The sequence below is a fragment of the Candoia aspera genome, chromosome 1, assembly GCF_035149785.1.
Source record: "Candoia aspera isolate rCanAsp1 chromosome 1, rCanAsp1.hap2, whole genome shotgun sequence".
Taxonomy (NCBI): Eukaryota; Metazoa; Chordata; class Lepidosauria; order Squamata; family Boidae; genus Candoia; species Candoia aspera.
In genome coordinates this window covers 343,834,761-343,853,623 of record NC_086153.1, presented here as the reverse complement: position 1 = coordinate 343,853,623, position 18,863 = coordinate 343,834,761, and the positions used below count along the sequence as shown (strand labels likewise).

General features: G+C 43.9%; 1 protein-coding gene across 1 annotated transcript in view; it reads right to left on the bottom strand.

The window, feature by feature from the left end:
• Window positions 1–18,863, bottom strand: part of LOC134487790 (bone morphogenetic protein receptor type-1B-like) — a 65,449-nt gene that overhangs the window by 24,287 nt on the left and 22,299 nt on the right. The window contains exons 5-6 of the mRNA XM_063289848.1: window positions 2,027–2,125; window positions 11–59 (exon numbers count right to left, since the gene is read on the bottom strand). Coding sequence (XP_063145918.1) covers window positions 11–59; window positions 2,027–2,125 — 148 coding nt within the window. The remainder of the gene's footprint in view (window positions 1–10; window positions 60–2,026; window positions 2,126–18,863) is intronic.

Here is an 18,863-nt window from a genome sequence, read left to right as displayed (position 1 = left end):
AAATCACAACCATTCCTGCAATGCCACTGAGAAACCCGGTGAGGTGTGCTGCCATGCAGCTCGGAGAATGGTAAAACAGAAGCTTCCTCGGTTTGTTCTTTGGGTCCAGCATACTAAGCAAGCCCTCGCATCCGCTCACCTGTACAACTACATCTCCCAGGACACAATTACCACACACACACCCTGCTCTGGGGTCCAGACTGAGGCACGGATCTCCACAAGGGGGAGCCCCTCGTCACCCGCAGGCCCCAGTCATATATGCCAGGTCTATCCTCCCATTCACAATTACACTTTGGATAGGGCTGGTGGCCGATACTATTTTCTAGCAAATTTTTCACACCAACTGATCCCTTCATGAGTGGGCATGACTGGTGAACGTATGTAATGTAGGACAGTACCTAAGTGAGCTACATAAAGCAAGGTTATATGTTATATAAAGCATCTCAGAGACTTGGTAGAAGAGGAGAAAGGGACAGGGGTAAACAAGAAACGTAAATCCATTCGAAGTGCCAAGGTACATAATGCAATCTAATGAAAATACACAATGGAGATGCAGGAAATAGTTTTATGAGTGGAAGAGCCAGATGAGAATCCACCCCAACTGAATCGATGGAGAAACAGTGTATTTCAAAGTAAGTTTGGTCAGTTGTTTTCCTTATGAATGAAAGTGTTTCATTGTCATGCTGTGTTGGTGGCAGAGCTGTCGGAGGAACATAACTCTTCCATTAAGACTGGTCAGAAATCTCTGCCATTTCATTTTGCAGGCCAGCAGCTTTGCCTAACTTGAGTATCTTCCAGATGTGAACAATTTAGCTCCCCCAATTATAAGCAGTGGTTATGCTGGCTGGGGAGTTGAAGCCCACGTGTCTAGAAGGTGTCCAGGTTGAGCAAATGTTCAGGAAACCTAACCTTCTTAGCAATATTTATTTATTTTATTTATCAAATTTGTAACCCCCAATATCCAACAGGGCTTATGCTATTTTATTTTTCAGTATCCTATCCAAGATAATTTGGATGCTAACTATACACATGCATGCTAACACACACACACACACACACTTAAAATTCCCTTCAGAAGGATGTGTCTCTCTGCGTGTGTGGATGAATAGATGGATAGACAGGTCATCCCTTTTTTCCAAGACACTGTATTGCCGAGAGAGAAAAACAGAAATGACAAAGACTTAAGCAGTAAGGCTGTGTAGTGATCCAGATTCGATGGGAAAAGGGTGATTTGGATATGGCATACCAGCCAGCACCTTCTCAAATCCAACATATCTTCTCCTGAGACCATGAAGGGCAGTAGCACACCCCCAAGAAAAGAGGCAGAGTTTAACCAGTCTCTAAGGATGTGCCAATAGGTGCCACTGGAGCACCCAAGTAAATCCCAAACCACCATCTCCCTAACAGTGGGGTGTGCACATCTACGTATGACAGCAAATAAACAGATAGAAAAATGAATTATATGAAAAATGCCCTTGAGAATATCACACAGTATAGTAGAGCGTCATTTCCATGAGGCTAATTCACGAAACGGCTCTGAAATGTGTATTTCAACTCTGGCATAACCTGAAGTAGTAGTAAAACTTTTAAAATTAATTGTTAAAAGAAACAAAAAGTACAATTTGATGTCTGTTCATATTTACCTGATAAATCTGAACATTTCACCCTACCCCTGAATATCAAGTACTTTTGGAATTACTACCTTACCCCAAATCCTAAAAAACTCAGAGGTTAATAATTTAAACCAGCATTGGTTACTATCTCTAAGATACCAAGCTGGCCATCCCTGTTTTACTTTATGCACAAGCCCAGTTTCCATTCATTTCATACACACAAGCTCAATTTTTGTTCATTCTCATTCCCACTGGCAAAGCCATGTCAAAAGTACTATTAAAACCAAATCGTTCAATCAATTTTCATACAAACCCAAGAAACTGGAATGCATTAAAAAATGATCATTTGTGTCAAACCATGCATAGGGTGTAAAGAAAGAGTCAAGGGAGAAAGTATGATTTTTTTCAGACACACCTGAAGTAACAGAAGGTGATGATGAACACCAGGAGGATGCTACAGACAGTCACTGAAATCAGCAGAGCCTTGTGCCACGCATTTCCTTCTGAAAAAGCTAAAATAAGGAAACAAAAGCCTTTAACAGTCAGAGAACAACTTTACTTGTCGCATTTAAGCGCAGCTCATCACCCATGTCCCTAAGCATTTGAAGGGACCGGCAAGCAGGATGAGAACGATAAGTGATGGTATTAACAAACTGCAGCATCAAGATACAATCTATAAATTTCTTCCATGTGACCAGATAAACAATTGCTATCCAGAACAGGAGCCGGCACAAAATCACATGGGCTCAAGGAACGTGCCTTTCCTGCACATCATTATTATTATTATTAATTCAATTTTTTTGCCACCGCCCATCTCCCTCCACAAGAGAGACTCTGGGAGGTTTACAATAAAAACAATCAATTAAAACAGCAATCATAAAACATAAATACAATTGTATAAAATATTGTCAGCGGGAAAAACCTCCCAAAAGAATTCCAATTCACAAGGTTCGATGATTCAGAGAAAAGGGATTTATTTACGCGTTTGCAAAGGCGGGTCCCTCCGTGCAAGAAGGAACCCTGAACGAAGTTAACACAAAACTTTTATACCCTATCTGTCCTCCCCCTCTCCGGGGGCTCAGCTCACAATCTTACTTCACAAGTATCCTTGATTGCTGGATTCTACATGTCAGCAGGATGTTCCTGCAACTCTTATCACCTGCTTGTTTCAGGGTCTCATCCTACTCAAGCATATCTTTGCTGGCGCCAGCCAGCAGTTTATACGCAATTAACTACAAATTTCTAACCTAAATAACTTTATCTAACACCCATATCCTCCACCCCACGAGTTCAGGGTCCGATGGCATACTTCCCCTTTTGTTTTAGGCACATTCAGGGGTTTTTTCTTACCTTGCCCCATCACCAATTTTACAATAGATAAGCTGTCACTTCCCTGTTCCCTTTTGATGCATATGCAAAATGTTTTAAAGGTCAAATTTTTCATCCTTGTTCCTCATGAAATCGAGACACTTTTTATTTTACTTTTAACCCCCAGCTCACAATATAAATACAGTCATCCCATACAAATATATATAAAAAATAAAACTTCCTGGATTTAGCCACATTTTTACAACTCACACTTGATAAATCCAGTTTGCCTTTTAATCTCCCCCATTCTTCGCTTCAACAATTTGGGCATTTTTGCCTCGGGAAGAGATGAAACGGCCATGCCATCCTGTAGCTCTATCACGACTTCAGTGGGAGTCGCGTCCTCGCTTCAGAGGGCTGCTTTACCTTTACTCTGCCTTGACATGTGCTGTGGGGCAGGGTGGCGGGGTTAAGGCTTGCAAATTAGAGCACCTGCTCTTCCAACATTCACCCGCCATCAACATCTTTCCATAAGAAGCTTTGACTCTGCGTGGGTCTATTGGCACAGAAACTTAACAAAGGAAGAAATATGCCTGCCACCGTGAGAAAAATCCAAGACGTCTACTGTGGGATTTCTAGGGCTGATTATTTGCAAGGTCTGCAAACAGACTTCATCGCTACAGACGTTTAGCGCTCATCATGGACTGATCAAACTCAGCTTAAAAATGAGAAGCATATTTTTCTCAAAGTCAAAGTTTACATCAGAAAAACACATAAACCAGCATCTGAACACCTACACAACAAGCAATGGCATTTGTAAAAGCTTCTCATGGAACTTCTATTAACAACTATGCAAATTCAAGGAAACTGCATGTAAAAATCTTTTTATTAGGGAACGTTGGGATGTGGGAAAGTTAGGGGAAAAGGATGTACAGTATTCAATTAAAAAAAAACTCCATAAAGACATGGACTGAAATACTGTCCACTTAACACAGTAACACCACCAAGGTTTACTGCAATTCACATTTGTTGTTTATTCGTTTAGTCGCTTCCGACTCTTCGTGACTTCATGGACCAGCCCACGCCAGAGCTTCCTGTCGGTCATCAGCAACCCCAGCTCCCCCAGGGACGGGTCCGTCACCTCTAGAATATCATCCATCCACCTTGCCCTTGGTCGGCCCCTCTTCCTTTTGCCCTCCACTCTCCCCAGCATCAGCATCTTCTCCAGGGTGTCCTGTCTTCTCATTATGTGGCAAAAGTATTTCAGTTTTGCCTTTAATGTCATTCCCTCAAGTGAGCAGTCTGGCTTTATTTCCTGGAGGATGGACTGGTTGGATCTTCTTGCAGTCCAAGGCACTCTCAGAATTTTCCTCCAACACCACAGTTCAAAAGCATCGATCTTCCTTCGCTCAGCCTTCCTTATGGTCCAGCTCTCGCAGCCACATGTTACTACGGGGAACACCATTGCTTTAACTATGCGGACCTTTGTTGTCAGTGTGATGTCTCTGCTCTTAACTATTTGATCGAGATTTGTCATTGCTCTTCTTCCAAGGATTAAACGTCTTCTGATTTCCTGACTGCAGTCAGCATCTGCAGTAATCTTCGCACCTAGAAATACAAAGTCTTTCACTGCTTCTACATTTTCTCCCTCTACTTGCCAGTTATCAATCAAGCTGGTGGCCATAATCTTGGTTTTTTTGCGGTTTAGCTGCAAGCCAGCTTGTGCACTTTCTTCTTTCACCTTCATCATAAGGCTCCTCAGTTCCTCTTTGCTTTCAGCCATCAAAGTATCATCTGCATATCTGAGATTGTTAATGTTTCTTCCAGAGATTTTAACTCCAGCCTTGGATTCCTCAAGCCCAGCATGTCGCATAATGTGTTCTGCGTACAAGTTGAATAGGTAGGGTGAGAGTATACAGCCCTGCCGTACTCCTTTCCCAATCTTAAACCAGTCTGTTGTTCCGTGGTCTGTTCTTACTGTTGCTACTTGGTCGTTATACAGATTCTTCAGGAGGCAGACAAGATGACTTGGTATCCCCATACCACTAAGAACTTGCCACAATTGGTTATGGTCCACACAGTCAAAGGCTTTAGAATAGTCAATAAAACAGAAATAGATGTTTTTCTGAAACTCCCTGGCTTTTTCCATTATCCAGCAGATATTGGCAATTTGGTCCCTAGTTCCTCTGCCTTTTCTAAACCCAGCTTGTACATCTGGCAATTCTCGCTCCATAAATTGCTGAAGTCTACCTTGCAGGATCTTGAGCATTACCTTACTGGAATGTGAAATGAGTGCCACTGTTCGATAGTTTGAACATTCTTTAGTGTTCCCCTTTTTTGGTATGGGGATATAAGTTGATTTTTTCCAATCTGATGGCCATTCTTGTGTATTCCAAATTTGCTAGCATATAGCATGCATCACCTTGACAGCATCATCTTGCAAGATTTTGAACAGTTCAGCTGGGATGCCGTCATCTCCTGCTGCCTTGTTATTAGCAATGCTTCTTAAGGCCCACTCAACCTCACTCTTCAGGATGTCTGGCTCTAGCTCACTGACCACACCGTCAAAGCTATCCCCGATATTGTTATCCTTCCTATACAGATCTTCCGTATATTCTTGCCACCTTTTCTTGATCTCTTCTTCTTCTGTTCAGTCCTTGCCATCTTTGTTTTTGATCATACCCATTTTGGCCTGGAATTTACCTCCGATGTTTCTAATTTTCTGGAAGAGGTCTCTTGTCCTTCCTATTCTATTGTCTTCTTCCACTTCCGCACATTGCTTGTTTAAAAATAATTCCTTATCTCTTCTGGCTAACCTCTGGAATTTTGCATTTAATTGGGCATATCTCCCCCTATCGCTGTTGCCTTTGCTTTCCTTCTTTCTTGGGCTACTTCTAGTGTCTCAGCAGACAGCCACTTTGCCTTCTTGGTTTTCTCTTTCTTTGGGATGTATTTTGTTGCTGCCTCCTGAACAATGATGCGACCTTCTGTCCATAGTTCTTCTGGGACCCTATCTACTAAGTCCAGTCCCTTAAATCGATTCTTCACCTCCACTGCATATTCCTTAGGAATATTAGTGAGCTCATATCTAGCTGATCTGTGGGTCTTCCGTAATCTCTTTAGTATGATGCTAAATTGTACAAGAAGAAGTTTGTGATCGGAACTACAGTCAGCTCCAGGTCTTGTTTCTACCGACTGTATAGATGTCCGCCACCTTTGGCTGCAAAGGATGTAGTCAATCTGATTTCGGTGTTGTCCATCTGGTGAAGTCCATGTATAAAGCCATCTCTTAGGTTGCTGGAAGAGAGTGTTTGTTATGCAGATTGAGTTGTCTTGGCAAAATTCTATCAGCCTATGTCCTGCTTCGTTTTGTTCTCCCAGGCCATGCTTACCTGTAATTCCAGGTGTCATTTGACTGCCCACCTTAGGATTCCAGTCTCCTGTGATGAAAATAACATCTCTTTTAGGCGTGTTGTCCAGTAGGTGCTGCAGATCCTCATAGAACTGCTCTACTTTAGCTTCTTCAGCATTTGTGGTTGGGGCGTATATTTGGATCACTGTGATGTTAGATGGCTTGCCCTGAATTCGAATTGAGATCATTCTGTCGTTTTTTGGGTTGTATCCAAGCACTGCTTTAGCCACTTTACTATTAATTATGAAGGCTACTCCATTTCTTCTGTGGTCCTCTTGTCCACAGTAGTAGATCTGGTGGTCATTTGATGTGAAGTGGCCCATTCCAGTCCATTTCAGTTCACTGACGCCCAAAATGTCTATCTTTAATCTGGACATCTCACCAATAACCACATCCAATTTGCCCTGGCTCATAGATCTTACATTCCAGGTTCCAACGGTGTGTTGATCCTTAGAACATCGGGTTCGCCGTTCACCACCAGCACCGTCGGCCGCTAGCCGTCCTTTCGGCTTTGAGCTAGCTGCGTCATCACGTCTGGGGCTAGTTGAGCTCATCCTCAGTTCCTCCCCAGTAGCATTTTGACCATCTTCTGGCCTGGGGGTCTCATCTTCCGATGTTATACCGACATATCTCTGGTTGTACTGATCCATTTAGTTTTCACGGCAAGAATACTGGGGTGGGTTGCCATTACCTTCCCCGGGGATCGCATTTCGTCTGACCTCTCTGTCATGACCTTCCCGTCTTGGGTGGCCCTTCACGGTTTAGCTCATGGCGTCATTGAGGTGCTCAAGCTCCAGCACCACGACAAGGTAACCATCCTTTGCTGAAGTAACGATCCTTTGCTGAAGGCAATTCACATACACCATCACAGATGGGAGTAAGACTCCCATTGGGAGATTCTGGTCTCCATTTGAGGTATAAATTTCTTTATCTGTGAACTGCAAACCGATCCAGCATGCACCTGGTCATTTCAGAGCGAGAGGAGCGCTTTTGGTGTCCTACCTAGTACAAGAAGATGAAGAGAAGCAACACCAGAAGCCGCAAGACCTCCGTTCTCATTGACCGGCGACCGCATTTCAGATGCACCAGGGCGGTGCAACAGGCAGGTGCCTATGGGACTCCTGGCTTTCCGTTAAGCACGTTTACTTCCAGGCTCTGGTTTCGTCTTCTGCTTTGCCCCCGAGCAACGTTTCCTTTCCGGTTTGCTTCTGATGGGAGAGGCAGACGAGGAACGTATCTTCTGCCGGGGTCAAGTTTAATGTTTTGACTTTATGGTACCTGCTACTAATGTGTGCATGGCACGAACACCCAAGACAAGGCTGCTATCCTGAAATCCCTCTTAAGGAGGGGAGGAGCACATGAGAAAACATGAGAGCATTCCCCGTGGGCCAGCGGGTTTGTACCTGAGCCGGCACTCCAAGCGCAGAGTGGTGAAAGGTGAGACTCCTCTCAGGCGTCCGCTTGCCTTACGAACAGGCTGCGATTGTGGGGAGTGGGGCACACACCAGGAATAAATACTCTCTGTGTACTGATGTTGACAGCGTGCCTCTTGACCAACCGTTCTCCTCCAAGAACCGTGATTTACTGATGTTTAAATACAATGCGCTGTCATCAAAAGACTAAGGACGGCACAGAGGGCAAAAAGGCAGCATCCAATCGAGGGTGCTTTTGTGCCAGGCAAAGGATCTCAAATTCCAAGGTCACGGGTCAGCAAGGAACGAGGAATGGCCCTTGGGTCTTACTTTGCACAGTTTCTGAAAACAGAGACCATGTCTCTTTTGCTGAATTCCATTCTGATCCCCTGATCCAAAGACACAAAGCAGCTATGGTGGTGCTACAGGTTAGAAAACAATGATTTTCAGTTAAAAAGGCAGTTGTGTTGAGCACAGAACACCGAAGGACATTTGGAAGATGCTGCTCCACGAAAGCGTCTCTGAAATTAGTAAGAAGGGCCGTTTGTGCGACAGGAAGCTCACCAAGACCCGCTGGGGGTTGCTTCCAGGGACATGTAAGCAACTTGGGGGATGCAGGCAGATGCCCAAAGTACTCTATTCCCTTCACCCCAACAGGATCACTCGTATATGTCAGCAGAACACAGCAGCTAGCTTTGAGACATTTTCCTTGAGAAGGAAAAGAGGCAAATATATTCAAATAGCCACTCTGACTTTACTTAAAGTTGGAGATACACTGTGGGTAGGGGCGGTGGGGTGGCGGTGGTCATCCGAGACACTTTGGAGGCCTCCGGGCGCTGCTCCTCAGACTGCCGGGTGCAGGATCCTGTTGGTTAAGTTGGGCTCTAACAGGGATGGGTTGGGAGTGTTGCTGCTGTACCAGGCTCCCTGCTGCATAGCAACCTCCCTGCCTGAGCTCCTTGACTCCATAGCCAGGCTGGCAGTGGAGTTCCTCAGGCTTATGCTCTTGGGGATCTTCAACCTGCCTTCCTTGGGGGTGGGGGCGGAGGTAGCTTGGGAGTTCATGGCCACCATGACAGCCACGGCCTGTCCCAACTCATCCAGCGCCCGACGCATAATGGTGATCATTTGCCTGACCTGGTTTTTCTGCCGGAGCAGTGGCAGAGTGCTCTGAAATTGGGGGAGATCCTGGTTTCTCCCCTGTCATGGTCAGATCACTGCCTGGTGAGCCTCCAGTTCTCTGTCGCCACCCCACTCCGCAGGGAGGCTGGGCCTGTCAGATCGGCCCGCCCAGGCGACTGATGGACCCAGCTGGGTTTCAGAGGGAGCTTGGGGTTGTTCCGGGAAGTCTGCTGCACGGTCCAACTGAGGCCTTGGTGGCCGCATGGAATGAGAGGGCCGCCATGGCCTTGGATCGGATTGCACCTGAGCGGCCTCTCCGTGCCCATGGCTCCCTGTGGTTTACCGAGGAGCTGAGGAGGCTTAAGAGGGCTAAGAGACGCCTGGAGTGCCGCTGGTGGAAGACGGGGAGTGAAGATGATCAAACACGAGCTAGAGCCGCGATTAGAGCCTACCTCCTGGTGGTTATTTCTCTGCTCTTATTGCATCCTTAGATTGCCGCCTGGAGGCCCTATTTCGGGTGACCCGGCCCCTCCTTGGAGGAAGTACTACCGAGCTCCACCTACAGGGTCGCTGTGAGGAATATGCTGCGCATCTAATGGATAAAGTCACTCACATTCGCTCTACATTGGACTCCAGCTTTAAGGCAGGGCCAGTGGAGGATACAGGGGCAAAGTCTGGCATGGTTATCTGGGGGGAGTTTGATCCGGTTGCACCTGAGGAAGTGGACAGGGCCCTCGCAGCTACTAGTTCGGCCACCTCTGTATTAGATCTGTGCCCTTCCTGGTTGGTCAAGGCTGCCCGGGAGGAGGCACGTGATTGGGTCTGGGCGGTGGTTAATTCCTCCTTGAGAGAGGGGATGCTCCCGCCGGCTCTTAAGGAATCTCTTAAATGGTGTCGGATACTCGACACATGTAACACCACTGCTACATGAGCTGCATTGGTTGCTGGTGTGCTTCTAGGTGCAATTCAAGGTGCTGGTTGTCACCTTTAAAGCCCTTCATGGCTTGGGACCAGGTTACCTAAGGGACCATCTTCTCCCAGTTGTTTCTACCCATCGAATTTGATCTGGCAGGTTGGGTATGCTACGGGTAGAAACAGGCTACGCTATCCCGTCAGCCAGGGAATGCTGGTTGGCAGGAACTAGAAGGCGCACCTTCTCTTCCATAGCACCTGCCCTCTGGAACATTCTCCCTCCAGAAATTAGGATGTCCCCGACCCTGTTGGCCTTTTGTAAGGCCATGAAGACCTGGCTATGTGCCCGGGCCTAGAGCCCCAAGCGTGTGAATGGTTCCATGTCTTGGATATATTAACATCCATACATTGCTTACTTGGCAGCCATGTATACTTATTTCGTATTTTAATTGTTTTAATTGTAAATGTTTTAATTGTTTTATTGCTTTATTGTAAGCTGCGCAGAGTCACTCGCTGAGATGGGCGGCTATAGAAATAGAATGAATGAACGAATGAACGAATAAATAAATAAATAAATAAAATCATTCCTTATAGGTTATGGAGTAGCAGCAGTATATGACGATGTCCAGCCACTGAAAAATAAGTAATCAAAGCTTAAGAAATTATTCAAGAGTGTAGACTAAGAGACTAAATAAGAATCACTGCTGCCTTCAGTAAGAGGAAAAATAATTACAGGGGAAAGAGTGAAGAGAACTCTCCTAATATCAGGCATTGCAAAAGATATCTGTGAAATGAATGTTTATTTAGGTATTTATTTATTTATTTATCTAAACCACACTCTCTTCTATCCTTCTCTCCCTTCATCCAAATGAGATATTGTTCTCATCTCAGAAGACAAAGAGATTCTGCTTCTCCACTTTCCTTCTATTACAGATAGAAATGAATGAAATGGCCGTGGCTGTTACGGAGCTGCTGCTGCTGCTACTAACTATTATTATTATAAAAGGGTTTTATTAATCACTGGATTGCTAAAACAAATACAGACTGGATAGGAATGAAAGAGGAAATACTGAACAGAATTAGCTGCAACAATATTTACAACCTTTTTTTTATACAGTTCTCCATAAAAGTGTGGTGCTAGTTTGAATTTTTAAAAAAACTTGCTGAAACTTGTTCAAGAAGTTTGAATTTTTCTATCCTTTTGCATATTTTTTAATTAAGGATTTTGATTACAATAGTAAAAACTAATACAAACTAAACTTAAAGAAAGGAAAAAGAATAGTAAAAAGAATAAAAAGTGCAAGAAAAAAGAAAACGAAAGAAAAAAGAAATAATAAAGAAAAAGAAAATATATAAAGAAGTGACTTCCAACCTTCATTACAGGTATAGACAAACTTAGTAACTCTTCACTCCTTATAAGGTTACAAACAGGTATCTCTTCAGCCCATATCCCTTCCCTTATCTACAAGCTTATCCATAAAACATCAACTTTTCAATCCTGGTGTCAGCAAAAAGTCCATTAAGGTTGCCAGAACTTCACAAATAAATGTCTTATCCTTGATCAAACCTTGAACAAACAAACCAACTTTATATTCCTTCCTTTTTGTCATGAGTACTGATGGTGAGCAGGAGGGGGCTCCTATCCAGGGGGAAAAACGCATGCATAGTTTAGAGGCTTTGAACTTTCCTTCTAAGAAACTCAGAGCTTGTTGTTGATTCGTTTAGTCGCTTCCGACTCTTCGTGACTTCATGGACCAGCCCACGCCAGAGCTTCCTGTCGGTCGTCAACACCCCCAGCTCCCCCAGGGACGAGTCCGTCACCTCTAGAATATCATCCATCCACCTTGCCCTTGGTCGGCCCCTCTTCCTTTTGCCCTCCACTCTCCCTAGCATCAGCATCTTCTCCAGGGTGTCCTGTCTTCTCATTATGTGGCCAAAGTATTTCAGTTTTGCCTTTAATGTCATTCCCTCAAGTGAGCAGTCTGGCTTGATTTCCTGGAGGATGGACTGGTTTGATCTTCTTGCAGTCCAAGGCACTCTCAGAATTTTCCTCCAACACCACAGTTCAAAAGCATCGATCTTCCTTCTCTCAGCCTTCCTTATGGTCCAGCTCTCGCAGCCATATGTTACTATGGGGAACACCATTGCTTTAACTATGCGGACCTTTGTTGTCAGTGCGATGTCTCTGCTCTTAACTATTTTATCGAGATTGGTCATTGCTCTTCTTCCAAGGATTAAACGTCTTCTGATTTCCTGACTGCAGTCAGCATCTGCAGTAATCTTTGCACCTAGGAATACAAAGTCTAAAACTCAGAGCAGACCCGCCTTAATTTTGGGGTTTATCTGTGAAGTATAGGACACTTCTACTTCTAACAGTCTTAATCTTTAGTTTATTTAAATATTGCCATAGGATTTGATTTCTCTTCAATTCTTCCATCACACAGACTTCTTTGAGGGTTTAACAAGCCTCTTTTGCAGATCCAATAATAAAACATTTTCCAGGTCATTCTCTTCATTTATCATTTGTATTTCCCTTTTAATTTTTAAAAATTCAGCCAGTTTCTTTTGTATGTCCAATAAAGTGTCCTTTTCTAAATCATTCTCTTGGCCTGTCATTTGTAATTCCATTTTCGGTACTTTCTCTGCCTTGTTAGACAACATTTGTTCCATATCTGTCATTTCTCATTGACATCTTTTAGACATTCTACCCACAGAAGCAGACATCATTACTAACCATGCTGATATTGCAGCTACTATCTTCTGGCTCCATTCTTCAAAGATCTCCTTTAGTATTTCCAATGTTATGATGTTTTGTATCATTTTGTAAGTCCCAGGTAACCCACATCAGCCTTTCTCTACTTTTTGACCCTGGAGGAACCCTTGAAATAGTTTTCAGGCCTTGGGGAACCCGTGCTCACTCAGGCTCAAATATACATGCATCAGCAGTGCTCTTAAACTAAAGATAAAGAATAAAACTTGCCTCTTTAATGTGAAGTTGCCTGAATTTGAAGTAATTTTTTAAGTCAATTGTGATCTCCCAGGGAACCCCTAGTGACCTCTTGCAGAACCCTAGTTGAGAAGCCCTGACCTACACTAACAGCTGACTTGTATTTTTCTTCCCTTCTACTTAGAATCTTTAGTCCCCTCTAGTGTCCATAACTTCAGCAAGGGATTGTTACCTTGCCGTAGTGCTGGAGCTCGAGCACCTCAATGATGCCATGAGCTAAACCGTGAAGGGCCACCCAAGACGGGAAGGCCATGACAGAGAGGTCAGACGAAATGCGATCCCTGGGGAAGGTAATGGCAACCCACCCCAGTATTCTTGCCGTGAAAACTAAATGGATCGGTACAACCAGAGATATGTCGGTATACCATCGGAAGATGAGACCCCCAGGTCGGAAGATGGTCAAAATGCTACTGGGGAGGAACAGAGGATGAGTTCAACTAGCCCCAGACGTGATGACGCAGCTAGCTCAAAGCCGAAAGGATGGCTAGCGGCCGACGGTGCTGGTGGTGAACGGCGAACCCGATGTTCTAAGGATCAACACACCGTTGGAACCTGGAATGTAAGATCTATGAGCCAGGGCAAATTGGATGTGGTTATTGGTGAGATGTCCAGATTAAAGATAGACATTTTGGGCATCAGTGAACTGAAATGGACTGGAATGGGCCACTTCACATCAAATGACCACCAGATCTACTACTGTAGACAAGAGGACCACAGAAGAAATGGAGTAGCCTTCATAATTAATAGTAAAGTGGCTAAAGCAGTGCTTGGATACAATCCAAAAAACGACAGAATGATCTCAATTCGAATTCAGGGCAAGCCATCTAACATCACAGTGATCCAAATATACGCCTCAACCACAGATGCTGAAGAAGCTAAAGTAGAGCAGTTCTATGAGGATCTGCAGCACCTACTGGACAACACGCCTAAAAGAGATGTTATTTTCATCACAGGAGACTGGAATCCTAAGGTGGGCAGTCAAATGACACCTGGAATTACAGGTAAGCATGGCCTGGGAGAACAAAACGAAGCACGACATAGGCTGATAGAATTTTGCAAAGACAACTCACTCTCCATAACAAACACTCTCTTCCAACAACCTAAGAGATGGCTTTATACATGGACTTCACCAGATGGACAACACCGAAATCAGATTGACTACATCCTTTGCAGCCAAAGGTGGCAGACATCTATACAGTCGGTAGAAACAAGACCTGGAGCTGACTGTAGTTCCGATCACGAACTTCTTATTGCACAATTTAGGATCAGACTAAAGAGATTAGGGAAGACCCACAGATCAGCTAGATACGAGCTCACTAATATTCCTAAGGAATATGCAGTGGAGGTGAAGAATCGATTTAAGGGACTGGACTTAGTAGATAGGGTCCCAGAAGAACTATGGACAGAAGGTCGCATCATTGTTCAGGAGGCAGCAACAAAATACATCCCAAAGAAAGAGAAAACCAAGAAGGCAAAGTGGCTGTCTGCTGAGACACTAGAAGTAGCCCAAGAAAGAAGGAAAGCAAAAGGCAACAGCGATAGGGGGAGATATGCCCAATTAAATGCAAAATTCCAGAGGTTAGCCAGAAGAGATAAGGAATTATTTTTAAACAAGCAATGTGCGGAAGTGGAAGAAGACAATAGAATAGGAAGGACAAGAGACCTCTTCCAGAAAATTAGAAACATCGGAGGTAAATTCCAGGCCAAAATGGGTATGATCAAAAACAAAGATGGCAAGGACCGAACAGAAGAAGAAGAGATCAAGAAAAGGTGGCAAGAATATATGGAAGACCTGTATAGGAAGGATAACAATATCGGGGATAGCTTTGACGGTGTGGTCAGTGAGTTAGAGCCAGACATCCTGAAGAGTGAGGTTGAATGGGCCTTAAGAGGCATTGCTAACCACAAGGCAGCAGGAGATGACGGCATCCCAGCTGAACTGTTCAAAATCTTGCGAGATGATGCTGTCAAGGTGATGCATGCTATATGCCAGCAAATTTGGAAAACACAGGAATGGCCATCAGATTGGAAAAAATCAACTTATATCCCCATACCAAAAAAGGGAACACTGAAGAATGTTCAAACTATCGAACAGTGGCACTCATTTCACATGCCAGTAAGGTAATGCTCAAGATCCTGCAAGGTAGACTTCAGCAATTCATGGAGTGAGAATTGCCAGATGCACAAGCTGGGTTTAGAAAAGGCAGAGGAACTAGGGACCAAATTGCCAATATCTGCTGGATCATGGAAAAAGCCAGGGAGTTTCAGAAAAACATCTATTTCTGCTTTATTGACTATTCTAAAGCCTTTGACTGTGTGGACCATAACCAATTGTGGCAAGTTCTTAGCGGTATGGGGATACCAAGTCATCTTGTCTGCCTCCTGAAGAATCTGTATAACGACCAAGTAGCAACAGTCAGAACAGACCACGGAACAACGGACTGGTTTAAGATTGGGAAAGGAGTACAGCAGGGCTGTATACTCCCACCCTACCTATTCAACTTGTATGCAGAACACATCATGCGACATGCTGGGCTTGAGGAATCCAAGGCTGGAGTTAAAATCGCTGGAAGAAACATTAACAATCTCAGATATGCAGATGATACCACTTTGATGGCTGAAAGCGAAGAGGAACTGAGGAGCCTTATGATCAAGGTGAAAGAAGAAAGTGCACAAGCTGGCTTGCAGCTAAACCTCAAAAAAACCAAGATTATAGCCACCAGCTTGATTGATAACTGGCAAGTAGAGGGAGAAAATGTAGAAGCAGTGAAAGACTTTGTATTTCTAGGTGCGAAGATTACTGCAGATGCTGACTGCAGTCAGGAAATCAGAAGACGCTTAATCCTTGGAAGAAGAGCAATGACAAATCTCGATCAAATAGTTAAGAGACATCACACTGACAACAAAGGTCCGCATAGTTAAAGCAATGATATTCCCCGTAGTAACATATGGCTGCGAGAGCTGGACCATAAGGAAGGCTGAGAGAAGGAAGATAGATGCTTTGGAATTGTGGTGTTGGAGGAAAATTCTGAGAGTGCCTTGGACTGCAAGAAGATCAAACCAGCCCATCCTCCAGGAAATCAAGCCAGACTGCTCACTTGAGGGAATGATATTAAAGGCAAAACTGAAATACTTTTGCCACATAATGAGAAGACAGGACACCCTGGAGAAGATGATGATACTAGGGAGAGTGGAAGGCAAAAGAGGGGCTGACCAAGGGCAAGATGGATGGATGATATTCTAGAGGTGATGGACTCATCCCTGGGGGAGCTGGGGGTGTTGACGACCGACAGGAAGCTCTGGCGTGGGCTGGTCCATGAAGTCACGAAGAACTGGAAGCGACTGAACGAATAAACAACAAGAACAAGTGTCCATAAAGTCGCTTATCTTTGTTATGAGCCGAGAGCCAAAATAACTCTGGTCCCACAAGAAGCTATTTATTTTTTATAGTTAATTCCAAAATCTTATGGTAAAAGTCAATATTCCAAATTTAATTGGACCCTTAATCTTTCTTTGATCAATCTCATTTAGCTTTTTTCTGTTTATTTCAAATTTTTTAAGTTCTTAAGTTTGTAATTAATTTCTATTTTGTTCAGAGTTGAAGCTAAACTCACCCGGCAACTTTTCAAACTTGTCGTTCCAAAGGTCTCTAATAGCTTTAAGATGGTTAATAGGCAATTATCAAAAGTGATTAGAAGGTGAAGCTCGCAAACTTAGTGTCCTTTAAAAGGCTCCGCCGCGTTTGCGAGCAAGATGGCCGATCCCTTCGCCTCCTTGTGCTCAGACCCACGGAGGACCGCCGTTCTTGCAAGGAGCATCCATCTCGGTGATCTCCTGTCCTCTCCTTATCCAGTCTATTCACCAGTTCCTTGGTGTTCCCATGGTCGTCAGCCACACTTTTGCGGAGAGGTCTTCAGTTCACCACGCCTCCCCCAGAAGTCAGTTTGAATATTTCTATCCAAAGATGCAATCTCCTAGAAAGATGCATCTGAAGAAACCCCTCTACGTTTCGGAAGTACCTGATATTTCCCAACTTACTTTTTTCATTCTCAAACTGACAGTGTTTGGGCTTACTGCAGTGGCAATCTAGGGCCTGAGAAGCCTGCAACGGAAGGCTATCAGACTCAATTATTTTCTTGTATCATCAGCGCCCCACTTATTCATCACCAGCCATCCAAGCAGAGCGCCAGACCTGGTGGCACCACCACTTCTGTTTACAGGAACGTTAACACGGTAAAGACAAATTTTTCACCTTCTCTGCCTGAAACCTGCTTTTTTACTTAGATTTCCAGTATTTTTATTCTTTCCAACATTATATTGGGAATTGACTGTTTTTCCTGTTTGCCTAATAAGCATGCTGCCTAACCATAGGAATAACTTACCCCCAGAGGTGAGGCAGGCCCCCATTCTCCTGGCCTTCAGAAAGGGAGGGAAGGCTTAGCTATGCCACCTTGCTTGGGGCGGGAGGGGGGACAGCTGAACATGGGGGTGGTTGGCACCCTGATGTGGCCCTGGGAAATTTCACTGAGACCGTTACATCGCCATCTTGGACTTTATATTTTATATTTCTTATATTTATATGTATTTATATTTTTTAACGAATCCCTTTTAATGATATTTTAATCTTCCATTCTTTTATTCGCTTGTAAACTGCCCAGAGCCATTGCTATACGAGATGGGCGGTGAAGAAATATGATAAATAAATAAATAAATAAATAAAATAAACCAGTATATGGTGGTCTTGTTCTCATAAGGACCTTCATTTTACTGTGCAGGAAAGCTGTTAGAATGACAAACATTAAATGGGGCTGAATGCTCCATTTTTATCCGGTTTCCAGTAAATTAAGACTTTTTCTGACCTTGTGTTTGGCTAGTTTTCACTCCTCATTCTGACATGTACATGTGCAGACAACTTCTTCATTCCTTTCATATTTAGAAAATGATCGTTTCCGTTCCTAGTACATGGGAGCACTTCGGGAGTACAGTACCTTTACTTTTCCCACCGTCGCCTCTGTGTCTGGGTTAATTTGCAATTTAACCACCTCTGACCTACAGCGGGAGGATCTCCTCAGACTCTACCTTCCCCCTGAGATATGGCTGTGGGCCGTACACCTCCTGAATCAGAAGCAAAATATATTCTACTTTTCACACGGCAAGTGAAAAATGGTCACATTTGGAAACTGTCTTTGGAAATGTTGTTTCCCGAGGAAAGAAAATACTGAGCTGGAGATTTTAATTCTTTGTTTTCAGAACAATAATTGGAGGATTTTGGACAGCTGACTACCGAGAAATCAAAACTGTTCAGAATGTTATTAAGAGTCCCAGCAGGGCTAAAGCCCTTCTTATTTCACAGCACATTTTAGCTTTCCTTGAGAAGATGACCATTTAGCGAACTGTCACAGGGCAAAATGAGCTGAAGAGTTATCGCGCAATAATCACAGGAATATCACAGAGACACCAACTCTCTGCCCCTGTGATTCTGGAGAGACAGAAGCCACAGAGCACATCCTTCTTTGCTGCAGACACTCAGACCACACTCATCTTCCCTCTGATCAGCAGTGATCCTGATCGCTCCGACTCAGCCTGCACCCAGATGCTGCTTACAGAGGAACTGCCATTTGCCACAGCACATGTGGCTAGCTTTTGCACCGCAGCACGTAAGGTCCCCCGGACCTTGACAGGTCGAGCTCTTGCTACGCAGGTGCGTTTTATGTGATTTCATACACTGTATTATTAAATTTTATGTAATTTTAGATACTACCTTACTTATAACCTAGACATAGATTGCTCCCCTTGGACTTTACTCACAGGTTCCAGTCAGGTTCTTTTAGAGATATATTTTAATTTTGCCTCAAATTTTATTTATTGATTTCTTAGGACAGATTTCTAAGTGCTCACAGATCACTCGCTGACACACTTCTTATACTGGCCTAAGACGGTAATAAATTGAGTGAACTGGACATCAACTTAATTACTGCACAATCTTTGATTGGATGGGACTCTTCATATTAATGAGTAAAGAAAGAGAATCTAAACAGGAAAGTGTTCACAAGTAACCACACAAAGGAGAAATACTA